Source organism: Enoplosus armatus, chromosome 3, assembly GCF_043641665.1.
Source record: "Enoplosus armatus isolate fEnoArm2 chromosome 3, fEnoArm2.hap1, whole genome shotgun sequence".
Lineage (NCBI taxonomy): Eukaryota > Metazoa > Chordata > Actinopteri > Centrarchiformes > Enoplosidae > Enoplosus > Enoplosus armatus.
The window spans coordinates 16,712,635-16,734,429 of record NC_092182.1 but is presented as its reverse complement, the minus strand read 5'-3'; the positions used below and the strand labels follow the sequence as shown (position 1 = coordinate 16,734,429).

At 41.4% G+C, this 21,795-nt stretch overlaps 3 protein-coding genes across 5 annotated transcripts; 2 read left to right on the top strand and 1 right to left on the bottom strand.

Moving 5' to 3' along the window:
• Window positions 1-1,268: 1,268 nt before the first annotated feature.
• LOC139282850 (prothymosin alpha) lies at window positions 1,269-3,993 on the top strand. Its single transcript, XM_070902746.1, has 5 exons — window positions 1,269-1,445; window positions 2,088-2,168; window positions 2,583-2,652; window positions 2,903-2,976; window positions 3,095-3,993. Exons 1-5 carry the CDS (start codon window positions 1,395-1,397, stop codon window positions 3,164-3,166), a joined length of 348 nt encoding a protein of 115 aa, XP_070758847.1. The 5' UTR covers window positions 1,269-1,394; the 3' UTR covers window positions 3,167-3,993.
• A 2,300-nt stretch (window positions 3,994-6,293) lies between these two features.
• Window positions 6,294-10,367, bottom strand: slc45a1 (solute carrier family 45 member 1). 3 transcript variants are annotated; one of them, XM_070903152.1, is made up of 9 exons: window positions 9,947-10,352; window positions 9,716-9,808; window positions 9,007-9,231; window positions 8,521-8,829; window positions 7,928-8,442; window positions 7,679-7,832; window positions 7,406-7,582; window positions 7,087-7,292; window positions 6,294-6,566 (listed from the first exon to the last, which is right to left on the bottom strand). In XM_070903152.1, exons 1-9 carry the CDS (start codon window positions 10,350-10,352, stop codon window positions 6,294-6,296), a joined length of 2,358 nt encoding a protein of 785 aa, XP_070759253.1. The 3 variants fall into 3 exon arrangements, with proteins under 3 accessions (XP_070759253.1, XP_070759252.1, XP_070759254.1); XM_070903151.1 differs by having other exon boundaries at window positions 7,928-8,829; window positions 9,947-10,367; XM_070903153.1 differs by lacking the exon at window positions 9,716-9,808.
• A 3,638-nt stretch (window positions 10,368-14,005) lies between these two features.
• Window positions 14,006-20,275, top strand: prxl2b (peroxiredoxin like 2B). Its single transcript, XM_070902938.1, has 7 exons — window positions 14,006-14,171; window positions 14,691-14,895; window positions 15,317-15,368; window positions 15,534-15,597; window positions 15,736-15,811; window positions 16,525-16,643; window positions 19,982-20,275. Exons 1-7 carry the CDS (start codon window positions 14,109-14,111, stop codon window positions 20,006-20,008), a joined length of 606 nt encoding a protein of 201 aa, XP_070759039.1. The 5' UTR covers window positions 14,006-14,108; the 3' UTR covers window positions 20,009-20,275.
• Window positions 20,276-21,795: the final 1,520 nt, after the last annotated feature.

Genomic DNA, 21,795 nt, shown 5'->3' with positions numbered 1-21,795 from the left:
TCAGAGTGTCATGGCACACAATGTGTAGATTTTATCAGTGGTAAAACACACTTTACCTTCTTTTTAACTGACAGTGAGGCACTGACCACGTGCAGGGTTAAATTACAGAGTTCAGGGCCCCTACAGTTGTGTGTTGCCACTTCCTTTGGTTTGACAGTTGGATGAGCGAGTGCAGTGACGGAAAACAAAGTTCACATCAAAGAACGTCTGAAGGAGAAGAGAAGTAGCCAGTTTCTCAACAAGACCAACAAGACCAAAGCTTGTATGATAAATATAACATTTAAATCACGTTTTAAGGAACACACACTTACTGTACCACACACACACCACCCCATTACTGCCCCTGATAGACACAAAACTAAAACATGTACTTACTTAACCTATTGTCAGCCAGTGTGTGGCAAATGATTTATTTCCTTTTCTTTGTATCAAATATTGCCTGAAACAGACAATTAGTTTCCTGTTTCCACTGATTGTTGAATATACTAATACTTCAGCAGGAAATAATATATAATTGACATATATCAATTATTTTACATTGATGAAACAATTATTCATTGGCTAATTGTAATAGCTGAATACGTTTTGAATTTGTAAAATGGATGTATAGCTCTCAGGCTATGCAGGTTTAATGCGTCTTAGATTATATAGTTTTGTAACAGAATAATGAATTGCTTAATTATAATTTGTGTGTCTAATGTCCAAATTACACTGTTGCACCGGTTTGACTCAGTTCATCAGGTTTGTGAAATAGTGAAAGTGTAAGTACATTTAAGCAGGAACACGTTTCGTGTTAAATATAGAAAGGAGGAGTGGCCGCATGGTTTTCACATCGTCACATTATTCGTTTTTGCATGTAATTTGATACCCCATCTCTGCAGAGAAAGAGCGCTAAGACAAAAGATGCCCTCCGTGTGCACAGGTTTCCAAACTTCTATATACCTGTGACAATATTCAGTCTTACGCTGACTCTGGTGGATTATTATAACTTTAACAACTGGCCACTTACATCCATTGTTCAAATTTTAGGTAAAAAATCAAACGCAAACTGATGGTTAGTGGAAAAAAGAACTCTGGTGTCACAGTGCAGCGCTTTAAAACAATTGGCCAATCAACGATGAGATAGCCAGTAGGCGGGAAGTCTTGTCAAGATTGACGAGATATTCCTCCAATCGAATACCCCGGTGGTCGACATTGTCCAATTGTGTGCGGGATCGACCCGTCGTATCCAACGAAAGTGGATTTTCAACGAGCTCGAGAGAAAAGCGGAGAGGGGTAGACATCATTTCTCTCTCAGCGTCTTTGGACTATCCACACGAAGGCAAAGAGCCAAGAAATAAAAATCTATTTCTGAACAGGAATATAATTATCTACATTAATTCACCAAATTAGCCATGGCCGACACAGCTGTTGACACGACCGCAACTGCAGAGGTTACAGCCAAGGTGCGTTTCATTCAGTTTTTCTTTTTGTATTGGTTGAACTGTCGTGTTAAAAGATTTTTCGAACTTTTTTTAAGTTGGTGTATTATTTGTGTTAACAATTGGTTTAGCAAGCTTGGGTTAAACGACCGTGGGTTATTCGGTGATGGCAGTAAACGTTACCGTTAACGTTTACTTCATGTAAGTTAAAACAGTAATTTCAGAAAATATCAATTAACGTTACCTAAATGACCGTTCTCTTGAAATGTCACTTGCCGACAACTATACACCGCAGAGGTGACTTATTTGTTATTTTCAGCGTCGACAGCTAAATAATGTCTGGAAACTCCAACGTATGTGATGTGGTTAGCTAAAAATGTCTTGTTGAGCAGACAAAGCGGTAGAAACGGTACAGCTGGTGAAGCGGAGCTGCTGCTGCTGCTGCTGCTGTGGGCGGGAAGCCACATAACGTTAACGTTACACCACCGGTTGGGATGAAAACGTCCTCTAAATATTTCTAACCAACTCAGTCTTGAATTGGACTTTATCGCAGAAATGGTGAACGAGCTTTCTCTTTAATTAAGACGCGGTAAGACCGTGGGGCACTTCAGAATAAACTCTTTGCCGAACGGTACATTGAGTAAGGGACATGCTTTTATTTTGTAGGATCTGAAAGAGAAGAAAGAAGCAGAAGTGGAGGAGAAGGAGGAGAAGACCGACAACGGGGACGCACCTGCCAATGGCACAGTGAGTTGGAGACGAGGAGCAGCCTCATGGCCTTTTTTTGTCTTAGCACCCCTCATCATGCAGGTGTCGCTGCACCCGCCTCCCCCTCCTGTTCAGCTGCTCTCCACACAGTGCTTTGTTTGGGTTGTGAAATGGCACAGATGTTAGTTAGCGAGTCTGTGGACGTTTCCATTGGTGCCTCAAGACAAGCTTGGTAGCTAATCCTCTGGGGAGTAATAAGAGCTCCACACATGCCTTTTTTTAAGTGTCCCCAGAGGAGTCTGTACATGTTAAGACTCTGGGAGGATTATTTCAAATATGCTTGGGATTCCATGTTTAGATTTTTTTTTCTCTTTTTGCAACATTGTCTATAACCCTACAATATTGCCACAAGATGATGTGTTACTGGACTGACATTTTGTTCTCTTCATTCAGAATGGTGCTGATCACAGTGACAAAGTGGAAAAGACCGAAGAGGAGAAGGAGAAACACAAGAATGGAGATGGTATGTTAATACAAAGCTGTATTAATGTCTTCAGAAAAAATATTTAAGCAACTCTGTTTAAATATCTTCAGTTCTCACTTTGTTGCTTCTAATTTGCCTCATAAATGCTGCTACCTTGTGTGGCTTTGAGTTAAAAATTCGATTTTTAAAATATTTATTTTTCCACAAAGATTAATCTTTCCATGAATCTTGTCTTAATTACACTCAAACTAAAGGATGTATTTTCTAAAGTGACAAACTGTCCTTTCAGGGAATGCAGAGGAGGCGCCCCCTGCTGAGGAGACTGATGCACAGCCTGTGAAGCGTGCAGCTGAAGAGGAGGAGGTGGGTTGTCACCAGGCCAATATATACAATCCAAATCAATTGTTTTTAATGTGTTGACTAATCTGGTGAAATTTGGTCTTTTCTAATGCATGAAATATTTTGTTTTTGTTTTTATTAGGAAAAGGTGGAGACAAAAAAGCAGAAGACAGAGGAAAATGGAGATTCAAAAGAGGCAGAAGTGGAGGCTTAGGTCTCTGCCCTGCTACTTGTTTGCAGCACTGTCTTACCAGCCTGGTCAACATTGTGTTGTAGAGCTTGTGCTTTCTGTACCTTTTTTGAGAAATATTTCTTTTTGTTTGCTCCCATGTTATCACATTGCACTGGAGTCCTGAAACATAGTGGCCCTGCATCCTTTTTTTATGAAATGTTATTTATTGGTCTTTAAAATGAGCTTTTTTTTTACTTGTACAAATAGGGCCACACCATGAGATCAGTTTTTTCATTTCTTGAGGTTTTATATCGGTATGTTAGAAGCACAATCTCTATTATGTCAGTGCTGACCAGATGATTCATTCATAAAGGCAGCTGCTCACCTCCTCCAAGGCTCATGTTGACCTCTCAGATTCACTTAAAGGACCAAAGATAAGTTTTAAGCAGGGGCTAATAGACAGTTGTTAGCATTATTAGTTGAGGCAAAATTTCTTTGTTTTGAGCTGCTACTTAATCCTTGGCTTGGCTGCCCTGTTAACATTACAGATGGTGCAGATGAATAAAGGGTCTCTGTCTTGCGCCTCCATGATATGATAGCTTGATCTTGTTTTATGGAGGCAGGATTTTGCAATGTTAATTAACCCCTCTTAAATCTTAAAGCTTTGGTCATTTGTTCTGTATGCATTCCACGCAAGTTTGTACCATTTATACTTTGTTTTTTCTTACGTTTTCAATGAGTTTTATGTTATGGCTGGGTAGCCCAGTTTTGAGTCCAAGACTGCCTTTTTCAGAACCAGAATGACATTCGGTTACTTCAGCCACTGCTTTGTATATTCTGATAAACAAATAAATTGTCTTTTTACTTAAGTATATTGTGTGTGTCATACCTGTTTATGGATCAATACTGCTTTTTAAAACCATGGCCTTAAAAGTACATGATGTCACTTGACCCAATTTTTCTTAACATGGAAAATGGCTGGTTTAAATGCAGGCAGGAACAGGAATAATCCCACTCACTTGGTAATGGAAAAGGGTGCACAGAATTGCAAGATTGCTGTCTTGTGTCTTATGGCTCCCCCATGTGGTGTATTATAATATTGCAGATCATAATTGCTCAAGTCAACTGGGGAGATGACTGGTATGGTCTACAATGGTAATCAGTGAAAAACAATGTACAGCAATAACTGACACAGGAGTCCAAAATGGCAAAATGATCATTTTAGTTTTAACTGAACCCTGAATAAAAGTAGCTTTTACAGTAACACTGCTAATACTGAGCAATAGGTGGTACCATTTAACACAAAAACTCAATGTGTTTTGTTTTTTTTCTCAAGCAAGCTGCAACAGCATGATCCATACAGTTACTGTTTCCTCAGAAACATTAGCATGGCGTCAGTCCAGGAGGCTTTAATAGTAGGCAATTATTGACATTCTGCTGAGACAGCAATTATTACTGGAACCATAATGGTAGTCAGTGTGTGAGCCAGTCAATGAAACCATCACAATGATAGGCTTAAAACAGAATATATAGTCAAGTGGACCATTTGTTAAAGCCCTGAAGACAGGCTTGGTGCCTGTGTTGAGGCTGAACAGACAAAGCATACTGTTTGCCATGGCACAACAGATTAAAAACATAAATTCTATGTACCATTTTGCTGATGAGGATGGCTTCTTGAGGATAGAAAAACAGAATGAAGTTTGAAACTTTCTGTGAGGAACTTGGCTATACTGAGTTGATCGCTATACTGAGTGTGGTTGAGCAGAAGCCTACTACCATAAGCATGCGCCCTAATGATGACATAAAGCACTTGCTGCTGGCTCTATGAACCCCCACAGTCTTTTCTTTCAATGTTGTCCACCTTCAGGGTTACCCATAGTTCACATGAGTCTTCTCCCTGTTTGTTGTTCTTCTGTTTTGTTCGGTTTCCGACTGAATGCTGATTCACACCCCAGTTTCAACTTCTCCTCTTCCTGATAATGACAAGAATCACTGTCATTATTACAATGGCATGCATGGCCAGGAGCAGGGTGACAGCTCACAGCTGTCCATGGCTTTAGTGAGGGCCCAGACAGAATTTGCCACCAGTACACATTTCTCTCTGTTTCTGAAATTTTGGTGTACGAGTGTGTGTGTGTGTGTGTGTGTCATCCTATCAGTCATGGCTGTATGCTGATTATGTTAATTGGTATTGTACTCATATTTGGGACTTGATTAAGAGTCACCCAGCACCAAACTGTGAAATTTGGGCACAGCACACTGGTAAGTCTCATGATGACTGGATTGTGTGGAAAGTGTTAATATGTTCATTTGCTGTTAAAATGTGAACAATGTGAAGCCCTTCAAGACTATCTGTGATCAAGCATTGTTCAGCTTAACGTGAATATTAAGTATGTGTTTAGAGCTCTTGAATTAATGAAGAAGCATAAACGGTGAGTGTGAGTGGTCACTGGCAGCACATTCATTTAGTCAGACAATCCCGCCTGTGGTGCGATGCTAATATGCTACCTCAGAGAAACAGGCAGGTAGACATTCCCTTGGCCGTATGACCGAAACAAAACATTAACACAAGGCTTTGAGAGATTACATTGCAGCTCATGCAGACATTAGGCAACTGATAAAAGGAAGAAAAAGAGGGGGAAAGCTGTGGTTAGCCTGCACGTAGCGATCAACATTTCTATACTAAACACCAACAAGCAAGAAAAGATGATGCAAAGATTTTACAGCAAAGAATCAGACAGAAGAACAGCTTTAGGCTTATCTATACTCAAAGAGGTCACTCACAGTCTCTCTTTCACACACACACACAAATCAACTTCTCCCACACTGCATTCAAAAAGGTCACACATTCGTTTGCAAAAGTTAGGGAAAAAGATGCATGAGCACACACACTGTATGAACACACAGGTCATGTATACACATATTAGAGCAGTGGCCAATGTCTGTCTGTCTGTCTGTCTAGCTCTGAGAATAACAGTGCTGATTAGTGTGAAACAATATATGGAATTGTGCTGTACAGTGTGCGGCAGGGTGTACAGTGTGTTTGTCCTATCAGTGCTGTGAAGGTCAACACACTTAAGATACCAAGCGACAGCGTGAGAGCGTATGCCGTTGAGTATGTGTGTGTTTGTGTGTGTCTGTGTGAGGTAAAGTAAATTAAGAGGCTTTTCTAAATGTGCACCAATAGTGGCTGGGTCTCGCTTTCGGGGGGCTCACCCTCAGGGGGGGGCAGCTGGTACACCACGCAGAGAGAGGAGTACAGGCAGCCCACGAATGACATCAGGCTTGAAAAGTACATCACTCCCTGGGCCCCACCGACCAGTGAGGTCAGAGGTCCCATCGCCACAGAGACCAGGATCTGAGCCAGGAAATACTGGCAGCTGAGCAGGGAGATGTCCACCCCCATCCCTCGTCTGGTCCCTTCCTCTGATGAGCCACAAAACTGAGGAACATATACAGTTTTGTTATATGATCGATCTACTATACGTAGCGCACCACAAATGACTACAGCGTTAATGGAAAAGTTCAACATTTTGGAATATACACTACTCACAAGTCTGTACACTACATATGAAGCTACAGCCAGCATCTGGCTAGCTTGGCTTTGCACCTCTAAAGCTCAAGAAACAGTCAGGCACATAATCCCCCTGTAAAACCACAAAGTGTTGCTGTTACATTTCGATTTTTGTACAGAGTGAAACGAGATATAATGTGCTGATTTGTGAGCTTTCGAGGTGCTGATAGGTGTACTTTGTAACCCCCTGATTCCAGTCTTTATCCTGCTGGCTGTGGCTTCATATTTACCATACAAACATGAGAGTGGTATCAATCTTCTCATCAAACTGTCTGCAAGAAAGCGAATAAGCTTATTTTCCCAAATGTTGAACTATTCCTTTAAGTTAATCCTGGAAAAATACCATCAAGCAACTACAAATGAGTAAGTTACATATCTAGATACTGACCTGAGGGCTCTGGTAGTATTCACACAGTAGAGAGTAAGGCAGCGTGCATAGAGAGGAGAAGAGCACCCCATAGGTGACACAGAGAGACAGTACCACATAGAGGTTGGTGGATAGTGTGGCCAGGCCCGTGCCCAAACCAAACGCCAGGTAGGCAAAAAAATATAGAGTGCGAAGAGAGAAACGCTCCTCCAGTTTCTCCAATATGGCTGGAAGTTGAAGAAGAAACAAATGTGAAAGGAAGACAATGCTTGATAATGACTCTTCCCTGGCCAGAGCTGCACTGCAACATCCCAGGCTTGTGATTACGAGTGTAGCTTACCTGAGTAGAAAGCAGCACTGAATGCATAGATGCACATGCCCCAGCAGCCCATGCTGACACCAGCGTTGTAGCGTTGGTAAGCCTCCGAGTCATGTGGTGCCTTGGGGTCTCCTTCGAACACAACCTCCCCCATGAAGTCGGTGTAGAAGAGCAGCATGCCTTCAAAGGACAGCCAGCCTAGAGAGAACCAATAAGTATCAACTCAGCCACTTTTAAATACAAAACAGACAGAGGTTCAATGTGCAACTACATTTAATTAGTGATTATTCTCACCCAAAAAATGATTAGTGCATAAACTCCGCAGAGAGGGAGGCATCCTGTAGATGGCTATACACAGCAGCCTCATGGACATTTGGGATTCTCCTGTCTCCACATTCTCACTCAGATCACTCTCGTAGCGCACCCCATTCAGCAAAATGTTTGCAACCTTCACCAGAGAGAAAAGACAGACACTGTGTTTAAAAAATGCTGTGGTGGCTACTGACTAAACAGCTTTTGTCATTTTCAAAATATCTGTCAGACCTGCTGGCTGAAGGTCACTGTTCTCCTGCGTCCATTCTCCAGTCCAACAATTTGGGTTGCCATGGGCTCCTCAATTAGTGCAAGGCTCTGGGGTCGCTTCAGGATACCAGCAGAAGAGCCCCGATGTGACCCTGCTCCAGGCTGAGCCCCAACTGTGACCAGAGATGCTCCATGAGACTGTGCATCTCCCTCCGGCTGTGGCGCTTCTGCATCCTGAGCTTCCTCTGCTGGATGAGACGCCACATCAGCCTGGGTCTGTCCTGCAGGATGGCTCCCTGTCCCCTGCGTGGACTCATCAGGAGGAGGGGAGTCCCCTGGCGGCAGGGGCACAGTGGTGGAGTTGGAGGCCTGCGCCTGTGGTGTCTGCTGACCTGTGTAGCAGTTTATGAGCACACTGTCTATATAAGAGGTTCCTAATGAGGAGGCAAACTCGTTGATGCCAGTGAGCGAGCTGTCCCTACTAATAAAGCTGCCATACTTTGGTGTGAGGGGGCTCATGGGTGATATGGGGCTTGTGAGGCCAGCACAGAGACGTGCATTGGCACTGCAAGAATGGGCCAGAGGGTCAGCGTTAGTTGGATGAGATTTTCTAGAGAAATTGTAGCTGTAAAGACCGTCCTCATCTTCCTCATCCAGTCCCAAAGCTGATCCTGGGGGAACAGGAGGAGAGGGAGGAAGAGGGAGGCTGGGGCTCTTTAGATGATTTTTGCTGGAGTTTTTGTTCGGCTGGCTCTTTGGTAGGGGCCGTTCGGGGATACTCAGAAGAGTCATGGCTGTGGCGATCACCAAAGTGATACTCGTGAACATGTATATGACCCGCAGTTGACCTCCCATCGACCTTCCAAATTGTGTCTGGTCCCAGTTGATGCCGCCCACAATGTAGCCAAATCCACCCCCTAGTCCTGCAGAGCAAGATTAAGAAACAAAAGAAATGACCTTTTGCAATGACTGGTAATGTCCCAAAGCTTAATTTCTCCCTCCAAATTATCTTGAAAGATTTTAAGTTATAACTGCAATCTCCTATGCCACTATTGTTTAATGAAACCCTGAGTTTGTGACTGTGTGAAGTGCTTTCTTACCTGCCAGAAGCGCATGGATGTTCAGCCCCCGATCCTGGTCCTCTGGGCTGCATACATCCATCATGTAGGCATGGCTCGGGTTGTCTGCTGAGTCAGCACTGAAGTCCATCAGAACCACACCACACACCGTCAGGACAATCCCCCACTTGTGATTTGATGCTGTGTCAGCTAGTGCACTTCCAATGTCCCGTCCGTTCAGCACCAGAGATAGACCAACCAAAGCCCCTGTGAGGGAGGAAAGCAGAAGAAATCAGTACAAGAGTTCAACAGACATCTTGCTACGTGGGAAATAATTATGCAAGTGTACATCATTGGGGGCGCTCCCCTGATTGTATAACGCCTTCTGTGGCTGTGGAGAAACTTTGTCACGTGACATCAACAAGATACCTCAGTGTGGGCATGGATTTTTTTAACAGAAAACCTGTGTTTACAACTGGGCTGTGCAGTTTAAGACATCTGCATTTAGGTGGGAAAGGTCTATCAAAAGACGTTTATCAAGTTGCATTATGGGAAGCGAAGAATCTAGTGTTTTTTGAGTTTTTCCTTTTTGGACTAAAAGTCAGGATATCTCAGCCTCTGGTGCATTAGTTATAACCATTCCGTTTTTAATCTGTCCTCCAACTTAACATAAGTAGCACTTACGTATATACTTACATGTAGCATTGTACTTACCAAGTACAATGCTACATCGCTGGAGAACATTTCTTACCTATAGCCAAGGCAAAAATAAAGGGTCTCCTTCGCCCAAACCGGGACGTACAACGATCACTCCATGCTCCGATGAGAGGCTGAACGAGGAATCCTTCAAACCAAAAACAGAGGATGGAGTTAGAGTCCAAAGAGCAAGCACTGCACAAGATTATTGCTACTCAAAATCACATGATGATGTATCACATATCCCTTTCCACCAGGTGTTCATCTGGCCTTGTTGCTCACTTACCCAGTATGGGACTAATAAACCACACCAAGCTGTAGAATTGATCAGGCAAGCCCATCTGCAGGAGCACAGGAGTCACATAGGCCGTTTCCATGGCATAGCTAAACTCAATACCAAACAGGATGCAGCCATTGAAGAGCAGCTCTTGGAAAGTACGCCTTGGGGGAAGCTCACTGAGATCCAGCTGGTCCAGGGGACAGGGTGTGTTGGGCGGCGGAGGCGGTGAAGGTCTTATCAGCTTCCGACGCTTTGGCTGTCTTTGGAAGTTGTTGGCTCGGTGACTGAGGTGCCGAGTGGTGGACGTTGGGAAGCTGGCAGTTTTGGGGAGTGAGCTCCTCCAGATCCCTTCCTGAGCTGTGGATAGCCTCCCTCCTGGACTGGCCAAAAGGGGGTCACTGGGGGTGCCCATGCCTGGAGATGACATCTCTCTCAAGCCAGTTTACACTGCAGCATAAAAAAAAGGGTGATAAAGGAAGTTTAAACTTGTTTTGGGTTGATTTTCTTTTTTTATATTAGAGGTCATTCAAGATCATCACAGTGTAGCATACTGGTCATGAGAGTAACTTAGTGCTGCTAATGGTTATGTAGTGCTACCAAGAGGACACTGCAGTCATCAGCAACAGCAGCAACGACGGGCACGACGCACTGCAACCAATGCGCATGTTAGTGTTGTGCGCAAAGCCCATGTGCTCGGCGTGGCTGACTACAGCAGTGTAGTATGCGGCACCGCTCTCATGAAGCCTGTTTCCATTTTAATTTTTCATGGAGGAAGCTCTAATCGGACACAATGGAACCGCTTGGGGTTATAATGACGGCTTTCAAGGCAGTTACAAGGCTGACGTATAATTATCGCTCAGATTTAAACCAAACATTTGACCAATAGGCTATAGATACTGTTGCCACGTAACCGATTTTAGCCTATTCTTTCAGTCTATTCTGCTAATGATGCTCGATATTTTCCTCGACTTGACATTTGGTTCTAAAGGTGAAGACCACACGATCGACTCAACTGTGTCAGAAGATGAAGCAGGCGTGCAGATTGAAACGTTGAAAGATGATAATTACCTTATCGGGGAGACTCGTCATTTATTGCGGCATACTGTGTAGGTGAACAGACCAACCATTATGATTTATAAAACACGTAGGATGAATTACAGGAGGCATGATTGTTGTTTTGTTTTTCCTTTCTCCATGCAGTCCTCCCCCCGCTCTCTCTCTCTCTCTCTCTCTCTCTCTCTCTCCGTCCCTTCTCCTCTCCCCCTCTTCTCCTCTCCCCCTGCTCCTCTTCCTCCCGGTCTCTCCCGTGACGTCACGCCCCTCCCTGCAACATCAGCACCGCGGACGGTCCCCGCATCTGTCTGCATATCTATCTGTGCTCTGCTCGAATATCGCCTACACACAGCACTACTTCATACTCCACTACATTTCAGAGGCAAATATTGTACTTTTTACTCCACTACATTTTCTGACAGCTGTGGTTACTTTACAAATTAAGATTCACTTTAACATTAGGCTACGTGTTAAAGCATCAGTAATAATATTCCAATAATATGACATATACAATATTACAACTCTCGGAAAGGGACCATTCTGCCTAACAAGTACTTTTATTTTGATACTTTAAGTACATTTTTCAGTTAATATTTTTGTATTTTTACTTAAGTTAAATCTCGAATGCAGGACTTTTACTTGTATTGAGTTTTTATTTTTTTTACTTCTTCCACCACTGATCAGTCAGTCAATGATTTATCAATTGACTAAGTATTAACTTTGTGTGAAGGTACATAGATAGTTGCTACTCTTTCAAGCACTTTGTTGCAATCTATTTGTTAGATATTAGGTTTATAAACCTAAAGGGCATGGTTCACATATTGGGGTAAAGTATATTATGTAGTATGTTAAACAGATTATATGTAATATTAGAGAGTCCTCAGTTGTTATAACTTTAACACCTTAAACCTCCGTAGGTCAGTCATTACAAATGAGGAGAATACAGACAGTGCTCTCTATATAGTTTCTGGTGTATTTATGTGGACTGAAAATAATGTCACTTGAATAAATAAAAGTTATAATGTCACAAAAAGTGCCAGCCATGTAAGATCAATGAAATGCATCCCAACTTGAAGTGTAAAACAAGATGAAACTTAAATTATTCCTAAGGAGACTGTAATGCACTATAGCAATAAAATAGATACGCCTTATCTCATTATTTTCAGTCTAGTGGTAATATTATTACTACTAATACCACTTGCAATTTGTGAGGTGTCAGTGAGGTTATACAAATAACAGAATACAAGCATGTTTAATTTATGCAGTTTTATTTGTGTGTGTGTACTGTGGTGATGTGTGCTTTTTATCTACTTGTGACATTGGTGCAGATCTTTTGCTCAAGCAGTGATAGTGAAAACAGGTGTGCATGATCAGGTCCATGATTAGCAGTGAGTGACAGAGAACTGCCAGTGTGCAGAAAGAAGGGTCAGATAGATGTTTTGACTTGTCATAGTAGAAAAAGCACAGGTGAAACAAATTTCACTAATGATCGCTCAGTTGTCCCAGTGAGCCAGCTCACCTAATGTAGTCATTTTTAATGTTATCATTTCAACCTGTGCTTTTCCTGCTATGACATGTCAAAATGTCTGCTGTGAAAAGGGTCAGTTGCTCTGCAGTATATGCACTCGTGGGTGTGCATGTGTGCCCATTGATTGTCAGCAACAACAGAGGAAACTTATATTACTACTTATTGTTATTCTATATTCTTTGAAAGGTTTGCATAGGCATGGGTCTGGCTCACTTTATGGTAACCTGAGCAGATAGGTTCCAGTTAGGCGAGGCTGAGAAGGTAAAGGGTCAGTCACAGTTCACTAGTCAGTAGGGTAGTAGGCTTTTCACACTGCACTTAGCCCCAGGCTAAGAAAGCTTTCATACTGACACCATCCTGGAACATTCCAAGGGAGCTGACCCCGACTTTAGCCTTGGGCGGGCTTGCTGGCCCTGACCTGAGTTTGCGGTAATCGGCTAAACATGGCAGGTGCCATTGTGAACCGGGGCTAAGTTATCTAAGAATATGCAGTGTAGGTGGCAGATTCTTGTGAGGCTGCAGATCTTAGCTGTTGATTTTTCCTCCTCTTCTCTTCAAGTTGTTTTCATTTAAAAAGTTCTAGTTACCTTATTTTATTTCATAAGCTTTCATACCTGAGGATGTACGAGTCCCTGTAGAAATACTGAAGTGATTTTAAGACCGCCTCTCATGCTAGTTTACCTTATCTGACTGACTTGTAATAAGATCTGGCCTGCAGGTTGTCCAGCTTGATACAGGAGGGATGGAAACAACCTCTAAGTCACTGATGTATTGAGTTCCATTGTCACTGAACCAAAGTTGTCTGTTTTGGGTAATAATGATAATAGATATGGAAACTTGTTTTTTTAATGTAGGCTAAACTCTTGATCTTCAAAGTAAACAATAGTAGATAAATGTAGTTAAAAGACCAATATTTCCATTGAGTAGCAGTAGAAAGTGACAGAAGATTATAATCAAAGTACATCAAAATTGTACTGAAGCACAGTGGTTGAGTATTAGTAGTAGTAAAAAAAAACAGGGTTATCTTAAAGCAGAACGAAGCACACTTGATTGTCTCAGGAGTTAATAGAAAACAGACAGATGGGACACAACCAACAGCAATAAAAAGCGAGGGAAATGAGCAAACAAAGGCCATGCAATAAATGCCATTACCTTTGAGCTCACCTATAACACACCTTATGCAAGCTGCATTATGAAAATCACCATTTATTCAGTCACCACTTTCAGTTCATGTTTAAACTGGTGGGCCAGTGTTTCCCTCGTAGTGCAAAGTGTAAGAAAACGGTCAACTTAAAACAAATAGCTTCTAATACCAGTTTGGGTGGATTGTAGTGGTCAGGTGCATGTGCTGAAAGTTGCTGTTTCGAAGCCCCGCCCCCGTTCAATGCACCGTGCGCTGTAATTGGCTGATTCTTCAGCACTAACAGAATCTGATTGGACGTCAGTGTTCAGTGGGCGTATCAGGATGCAGTTGTTTTGCAACTGTTGTGCGGGCGTTACTCAAACATTTACTACTACAAGAGTGTATTATGTACGAATCGTACATCTCCTGTAACTTTGTTGTCAGCTTACGGTCCGTGTAGGAAAATGGCCAACGTCGACCTCGCTCAAGTTGGAAAGAACTTGTTGAAGAGCGCTGAAACTGGAGAGGTAAGCCACAAAGCTGATCGACTGTTTAGCTAGATCGTACAGCTTTGAGCTTTCCTCTTCTTATCATATCTATTCGGCTGGTTGGTTTGAGTTTAAAGGTGCTCTCTTCTAATACAACGCTGTTAGGTTGACTTGTTCTCGTTAGAGGCCTGTGTTCCCCGCTGAGGCCTACAGTGTTAAAGCTGCCATTACCTCACATCACTGATGTAATGGCTGTCAAATGACGCCTCCAGGGTGACATAATGATGATCTGAAGGGAATACATGTGAATATGAATCATGGTCTTGCACTGTTTTGAGTCTATGATGTGTGATTTCACAGATAATGGATACGATCTGTACAATCCACCTACACCCATGTGCCATATGTTACCTGTTTGTCTAATGTAACCACACCACTGTCACTTTACCTTATAAGTCTTTGTCTCCAAACGTTCTTGTATAGTTTCATTTTTTTAGTATCTTTTGTTTTGTGATTTCACTGTTTGATTGCGAGTTTTTCCCTCTCTGTGTATTTCAGAGTGTAGAGCTGCAGTCTCTGTGGCAGGACCAGCCAGTGGTCTTGTTCTTCCTGCGCAGGTTTGGCTGTCAGGTGTGTCGGTGGATGGCATCAGAGATCAACAAACTCGAGCCGGACCTGAGAGCCAGCGGTGTGGCGCTGGTGGGCGTCGGACCAGAAGAGTTCGGGCTGAAGGAGTTCAAGGAAGGGGTTTTTTTCAAAGGACGTAAGTAGTAGTTACTCATCAAATACAAACAGAGGTCTTTTTCACATTTGTGTTGCAGTACACTCTAAAATGAAAAATATGTGGTGCTTTAACTATTATGGAAAAGGCTTACTATCATTGGCAAAGTCTTAAATCTGATCCAATAAAACCATTTTTAGCCGTAATTGGCCACTTTTCTTTCTTTCTGTCTATTCATTCGATTTTGTTTACTTTACTGTTTTTACACAGCTTCAACTGCCACAACAACCCTCATTGTATCTTCGAAATCGCTGCATTGTCACCCTTTCACAGCCAAACTTATGTAACCGAAAGATGGGATGTGTCACAAGGATTCAAACATGCTTATTGAGCCCATCCCTCTCAACAGCCACTAGTCCTTTTTGTAGGATTAATAATAATCATCAATCATCTTCTCTTTTAGCCATTTTTGTTGATGAACAAAAGAAAAGCTACAAGGATTTGGGTTTCAAAAGGTGAGTGCAGTAAATTCATGTTCCCTTCATGTAACAGAGAAGCTGTTTGTTTTATGTGAGTGACGGTTTACTTTGACACTGGTGTGAATTGCTGGTTTGACCTCTTCTCTCTTTTCCTGCCTTGTGATGATCTCTAATTAAGAAACTGTGTTTTTTCACACTCAGGTACACAGCCATAAGTGTGGTTCCTGCTGCTTTGGGGAAGAAAGTACGAGATGTAGTTGCAAAGGTAGATATCTTCATGATAATATAATATGTATATATGTCATGGTTCGTATGCCCTCTGGTCACAGGAGCAGGGCTGAAGTTGCTGAGACCCAGATTAATACACTGACTTCTGACTGCCTGTTTTCTCTGCTGTTTTCAGGCCAAAGCTGACGGCATACAGGGAAACTTCTCAGGAGATCTGCTCCAGAGCGGAGGCATGCTCATTGTGGCCAAAGGTACACACAATACACACCAGAGGGGGGTGTTAGTAAGGGTCTGTCTTGTGAAGGTGTATAATTGAACAGAGAAAGGCAATGATAGTTCAAAAAGCCTTATGTACTTGGGGGGTTGTCAACATATAAATGACCTTGTAGCATGGCACTGACAAGGGTGAACTTTGTCTGGTCATTTAAATTAGGGTAAAAAAAACACATGGTCAAAGAAATGCATTTATGCAGTTTTTCCTCTAGAGGGCAATGCTGCGTCACATCCTTGTAGTGCAGTTGGAAGTTCACAGCAAGCTCTCCAAACCTCTCACCCTCAGCGTCAGTGCGCCCCAGGGTTGCTGATTGAAGTGCACGGATTAAACTTAAAATGTGTAATGGTGTGTCGGGTTAATGATTCTCGGAAATGAATCTGCATACAGGAGTGGAGAGGCACATCCAAAATAATTTACAGCACAACATTAGGAAAACTAAGATAGTCATAATTTTTAGAATGCAGGGCTGACTACTGCTTTCATATAATCTGCTGGTGAGGCACGTAAACAGGTGAGAGACTTGGCACTATAATGTTTGCAGAAAAAGTTATCTAGATTGCACAACAAAGACATTTATAGGCAGCTTGATACATTTAGTGTGTCAAAAAAAACAAAAACAAGTTCAAGTCAGACTGCTGATGCTCTCTGCTCACTTGATGATTCCCCCTAAATATATTCTGCTCTGCAAAGGTGGAGAAAAGGTCCTACTCCACTTTATCCAGGATTCACCGGGAGACCACGTACCTCTGGAGGACATTTCCAAGGCTTTGGGTATCTCAGCCCAAGTAAAAGCAGGACAGAGACCAGTGGTAAGACATCCCATGAACATACAAGAAGAGATTATGTTTTTTATTGGTGCTCATGAATGAACTCTTTAAGCAAATGGCGTCATTGTGTTTACTAAAGCACACTGGACTGATATATGAATCCGTTTTTTTTCCCAGCCGGCTCTTACATCAGTAGCAACACACGCATCAGAGTTGCCTCTTCAGACAATTTCACACTTATTACTCCATCTTCATGGTCTGTCAGTGTCTGTGTCATAGGCCCCCCAAACCTTTGAAACTTGAGTGTTGCTCTCAGTCTGTACCTAATTGTGCTTAAAAACAGAAACAGAGAAGTAATTATACAAACATACATATAAGTCGCCTCATGTGGAAAAACAGTATTGGCAGCCTTACTTAACATTTTTGAAATATATATTCTTATTTCTCTCAAGTAGCTTCCGCAGTGGTCTACAGAACTAAAATGTCTAGTATATAATGGAGAAATTGATAGGTTTATTATGTTACTTATTATTATTATTATTATATCAATGCAAAGTCTTTGCCCATAACACATAAGAGCCAGGTATTTGAATAATGCTTTTGGTATCTGAGGTAGAATATGCCTGTCACAGATGTTAAGGGTTAGTTTTGTGCCTTTATGTGCCTTCTTATGTGTTACCATAACATTATGGTAGAAGCTATGTTGAACAGTAGCATTTTAAGAGAAGACGGGGTTAGCGTTGACACGCCAATGTTAAAAATGGGTGACTACTTAAAGACCAAGTAATAAACGCCCTCTCATAGTCAAACGTGTCATGTAAGAAAAAGGGGAAATAACCAAAACATTGACACAACTGATATTTACAGCCCATACAACCCGCTCATGTGATACAAACGCTTTGTTTACTTTTAAGCTTAAATGCTTAGTTCAACATTTAAAGAAAGCTTAGCACAAAGACTGGAAACAGCCAGCTTGGCTCTTTGCAAACACTGACAGCACTGGTTCTGTGGTGTCAATATATATTAATCATAAAATAGAAACTACAATTGTATATGTAGTCCCTGTTCTACACCTTAAAAGCACATTTAGTAAGACATTGCACAGAGGTCATGGACACAATATCTCGTGTCCACTGCACTAGAGGTTTTGTCCTGTGATCATCAGGGCACATGGTCTTCAATGCCCTAGCCCCCGGCTCTGTTGCTTGCTTCTCACAAAGTCCACCATGTCACAGATATTGCAACATGTACAGTAGGCTTTCCCATGACCTTTCTGAAGACCATCGCTGCAGCCCAGGAACAGAATAGACCTTGTTTTCTCTTGAGAGGTCGAAATGCGGCAGAAACAAGTGCGAGTCACAAGTTATATGACATGCTTGTGTGGAAGAGGCCCTGAAAAAGTTGAAGCTTTGATAACAGAGTGAGGTCACTGGCTGATGCGGATTAAAAAGAAGTAATGTCGCCTCGTTCAAACAGCTGATAGACGGTGTTTACTTCTCTTATCTGTGTCTAGAGATTGAAATCCTTAAACTAGATTTCCCTGAAGAGCAACCCGTGTCTCAACTTCAGACAACAACGATTCTCAGGACACATAAACAAGACGTGTTTAACACTCAGTCTAGACAAACAAAGTTGCTAAGTAACTCACAGATAAGTAGTTAAAGTCAACAACGCTGAGCTTCACGGCGGCTTAGTCGACACAGACTGTATGACTTAATCACAACATCCTCAGTATGATCCTGTTGCATACCATCCTCCGCACACCTTTCTTATGTGGTAAGGAAAAATGCCAAAAGAAAATCTAAAAATCAGATCAGAAATGAAACTAGGGGGCTTTCTTAACATTTGGCCAGGGACAATAGAAATAGGGGCTAGGAGCCTTTTCCACCGCAGGGGCCAGGGTCTAAATTAAGTTCCAGGTACATTCTTTTACCACCCAGAAAGGCTTGCAGCACTAAACATTTCTGATTGGTCGAGTGCTCGCATTTTATTTCACCCACCATTTTTAAAAATCTGCAGCTGCAAGCGAGATTTTTGTCCAATGTGCCTGCCCGTCGCTTGACATGGCATCATTGTTGTTGTATAAAACCAACCGTCGCTTTTTCATACGTCAGTGGACTACTGTGCCTAATCTTCATGGGTCTTTAGGCCGCAGTGGAAACGCAGACAACAGCGGGCTGGAGGAACCGTGCAAAGTACCGGACTAAAAGTTCCGGGTACTTCAGACACACAAAAAACTGCTTTGGCTCCATGAAGCAGGCAATGTAAATAGCTCATTCTCAGCATGATCATACAACAATCCATATTCTTGTATTTTATGTCCATCACAATTTCCCAGAGCCCAAAGAGATTCGGTTTACTATGATATAAAACTTGATTAGTCTGTCTGTTCAGGTCATGTTAAAATATAGGGAAATAGCCCTTTATATCTGTCTGAAGAAATGCTACTTAGAATTAAAACAGTGACTTCATTTTGAAGTTATTTGACCTCTTTTTGAAAGCTGGGGCCGAGTAGACTAGCTGCAGGATTTGTTGAATTTCAATGGAAGCATGTTAGTCAGTGCTTAGCTGCTCTACTTGGCTTTAAATATGTTCATGGTTGCATTCCAGCAGAAAAGAAATCCCTCATGTTCATTAATAGGCCACAGGCAGTTTTCAGAAATGTATTTTGGCAACAGAAGATGGAGACTGGTTTACCTTTTATGAGATTTTGAATACATAGGTACAAGAAAACGGGGATGTCAAAATATTATCTTTAAATCAAAGACTGACGCTGTTCAAAAGCTCACTTGGCTTTGACTTCATGTTTTGTTGACATTGGCTTTTCTTCCACATCGTTTTGGGCCCCACAGCTCTATGTGAAATAATAATGATAATAATTCCAGAATAAACGATTGTTAAAAAATGTAATTATTTTCTTCTGATCTTATGAAAACCCAATATGTAGACACACAGATTACCATACAAGTAAACATTTCATATTGTTTTATGTGCTATTTGGGCTATGTTATAGCCTTATGAAAAAACCCCGCTCTAAGTTTTCAACCACAGTAATCTATATTTGAGGTGTTGACCTTAATGATTAATAGCGCTTTTATATCAATATATTCCACAAAACTGGATTTGTGGGAGATTAGTTTGACTGGCAATAATTGGACTTACACCACGTCTACACAGGATGCGTTCAGGCACTGTCTTGACTCGTGTTTCGTGTGGCAGCGCTCTGAACCCAAATGGATTGATTTAAAACAAGAGCGTATCTGCGCCGTCAGACGCTTTCTGTAGAGACAGCCATTAAACCTTAACTTTGATAGATGTCTCTTGTTCATCCAGCACTGTGTAAATACATGGCTGTTTAACCTTTTTACCCTCTCTTGCAGTGCAATGATGATGTTTGTACACGATGATGACCTCGCTGCCCATCGCACCTGATGAATAGCACAACGGGAACCTGAATTGGAGGTTTAAGAAGTGGAATGTCAACAAATAACTACAGTGAACATAAAACTACTGCCAATATTCCTAATTGCCTGTAATTGTATTTGTGACAATATATTATTTTATTATATTATATTATTATTTTATTACAGTGAAAGCACTAGTGACATTCCTGTATAAGCATTGCCTTTTAATTGTAATAAATGTCATGAATTTTAAACTTTGCATTCATTACACTCCCAGTTTATGAAATAAATAAATAAATAAATCATTTTGTGTATGTATCTAATTACATTAAAAGTCAATACTTGGCTTCAGTCAGTGAGTTTCATGCAGACATGAGTGGAGATTTACTAAAAGTGAGAAGATATCTAACTTTTTTACATGACAAACAGGTGTCCTGCCTATATGCAAGATCAACTCTTATGGCTTCATCCCAGAATCATAGTGCTTTTCTTTTACTCCCCTTCAACAAATCTTCACATTACATCCACAGCAGTCTTTACTCTCCATCAATGTGTTGACCTGAGATTTTTCCGAAGTGTCATTTTTTATTTTTTGTGATGGTGATGCTTTCACTTCAGAGTCACACACTTGCTTGAAATGTACAACATTTCTGCAAAAAAACTGTAGGTGAGCCACCCTTATTCTTATTTACTTTAAAGTGAAGAAGCATGAGCCTGGGTTCATACACAGTAAGAAGACACATGACCGTGTGACTCTGTAACATGGAGAGGAACATAATGCCTTTGAGTGAGTGCTTATCACAAATGCATATGTTGCATAAAATCCACTTGATCTTTTTGCCTTTGCATGGATGAGAATGAATCCTACATGATTGTGTCTTGTGTTGTGTTTTTATATAAACATACAGAATTAAAATTACACGTTTAAAAGGGAGACTTGAGATCGTACCAGTTGAGACAGTCACTTTAATGGCAATCTAGATAATTACATAGCAGCAGGAACATTCATAAAACATCTTTTAACATCTGAATTTTTGCAAAGCAACAAGTTATTTCATAAATATTCATGTAGATAAATAAACTCCTCTGATGGGTATACAGATGAGACATGTTCATATATAACAAAAATGTATTTGTACTTGGCTCTTAATTTCAAAACGACACAATTTCACCATGTAAGTAAATGTGAAGCTAGAACTAAGGTAAGAAATATATGCTCTCTTTCTTACCTGATTTAAATCCTTTATATGTAAATACTGCAGTATAGAACATTGAGTATCTACAATAACACATTGTATACTATGTACCCTTTGAGTTCAGATAACAATTTTGAACTGTTTTACTCTTTTTGAGGAAAATCAGACAAAATATACAAGATCAACATCTAAGCTGTTGCCCTTCAAATGGCAGCCCCGTGTTGCACCGTAGCTTATGATTCATCCTCCAGCTTTGAACCAGACATGATATATGTGCCTTGTTGTTTAAAGGAATAGTTTGACATTTGGGGAAATACACGTCTTGGCTTTCAGGGGGACAGTGCGATGAGAAGATTGATACCACGCTCATGTTTGTCTGTTAAATATAAGGCTACAGCCAACAGCCGGTTAGCTTAGCTTAGCATAAAGCCTGGAAGCAGGGGGAAACAGCTAGCCTGGCTCCATCCAAAGATTAAATCCGCCCGTTTTAATCTGTCCAAAAAATAAAATGCCATAGACTTGTTGTTTCCCCTTGTCTTAATGCTAAGCTAAGCTAACCATCTGCTGGCTGTAGCTTATATTTAACAGACAGAA

Excerpts from the sequence above, each read along its gene's own strand:
- LOC139282850 (XM_070902746.1), top strand. The coding sequence starts at position 1,395 with ATGGCCGACACAGCTGTTGACACGACCGCAACTGCAGAGGTTACAGCC. Across the intron at positions 1,446-2,087 it reads CTGCAGAGGTTACAGCCAAG|GATCTGAAAGAGAAGAAAGA; the intron begins GTGCGTTTCATT and ends TTTATTTTGTAG. Across the intron at positions 2,977-3,094 it reads GTGCAGCTGAAGAGGAGGAG|GAAAAGGTGGAGACAAAAAA; the intron begins GTGGGTTGTCAC and ends TGTTTTTATTAG.
- slc45a1 (XM_070903151.1), bottom strand. The coding sequence starts at position 10,367 with ATGTCATCTCCAGGCATGGGCACCCCCAGTGACCCCCTTTTGGCCAGT. Across the intron at positions 9,232-9,715 it reads TATTTTTGCCTTGGCTATAG|GGGCTTTGGTTGGTCTATCT; the intron begins GTAAGAAATGTT and ends CCTCCCTCACAG. Across the intron at positions 8,830-9,006 it reads CATCCATGCGCTTCTGGCAG|GACTAGGGGGTGGATTTGGC; the intron begins GTAAGAAAGCAC and ends CTTGCTCTGCAG.
- prxl2b (XM_070902938.1), top strand. The coding sequence starts at position 14,109 with ATGGCCAACGTCGACCTCGCTCAAGTTGGAAAGAACTTGTTGAAGAGC. Across the intron at positions 15,369-15,533 it reads AAGGATTTGGGTTTCAAAAG|GTACACAGCCATAAGTGTGG; the intron begins GTGAGTGCAGTA and ends TTTCACACTCAG. Across the intron at positions 16,644-19,981 it reads AAGCAGGACAGAGACCAGTG|TGCAATGATGATGTTTGTAC; the intron begins GTAAGACATCCC and ends CCTCTCTTGCAG.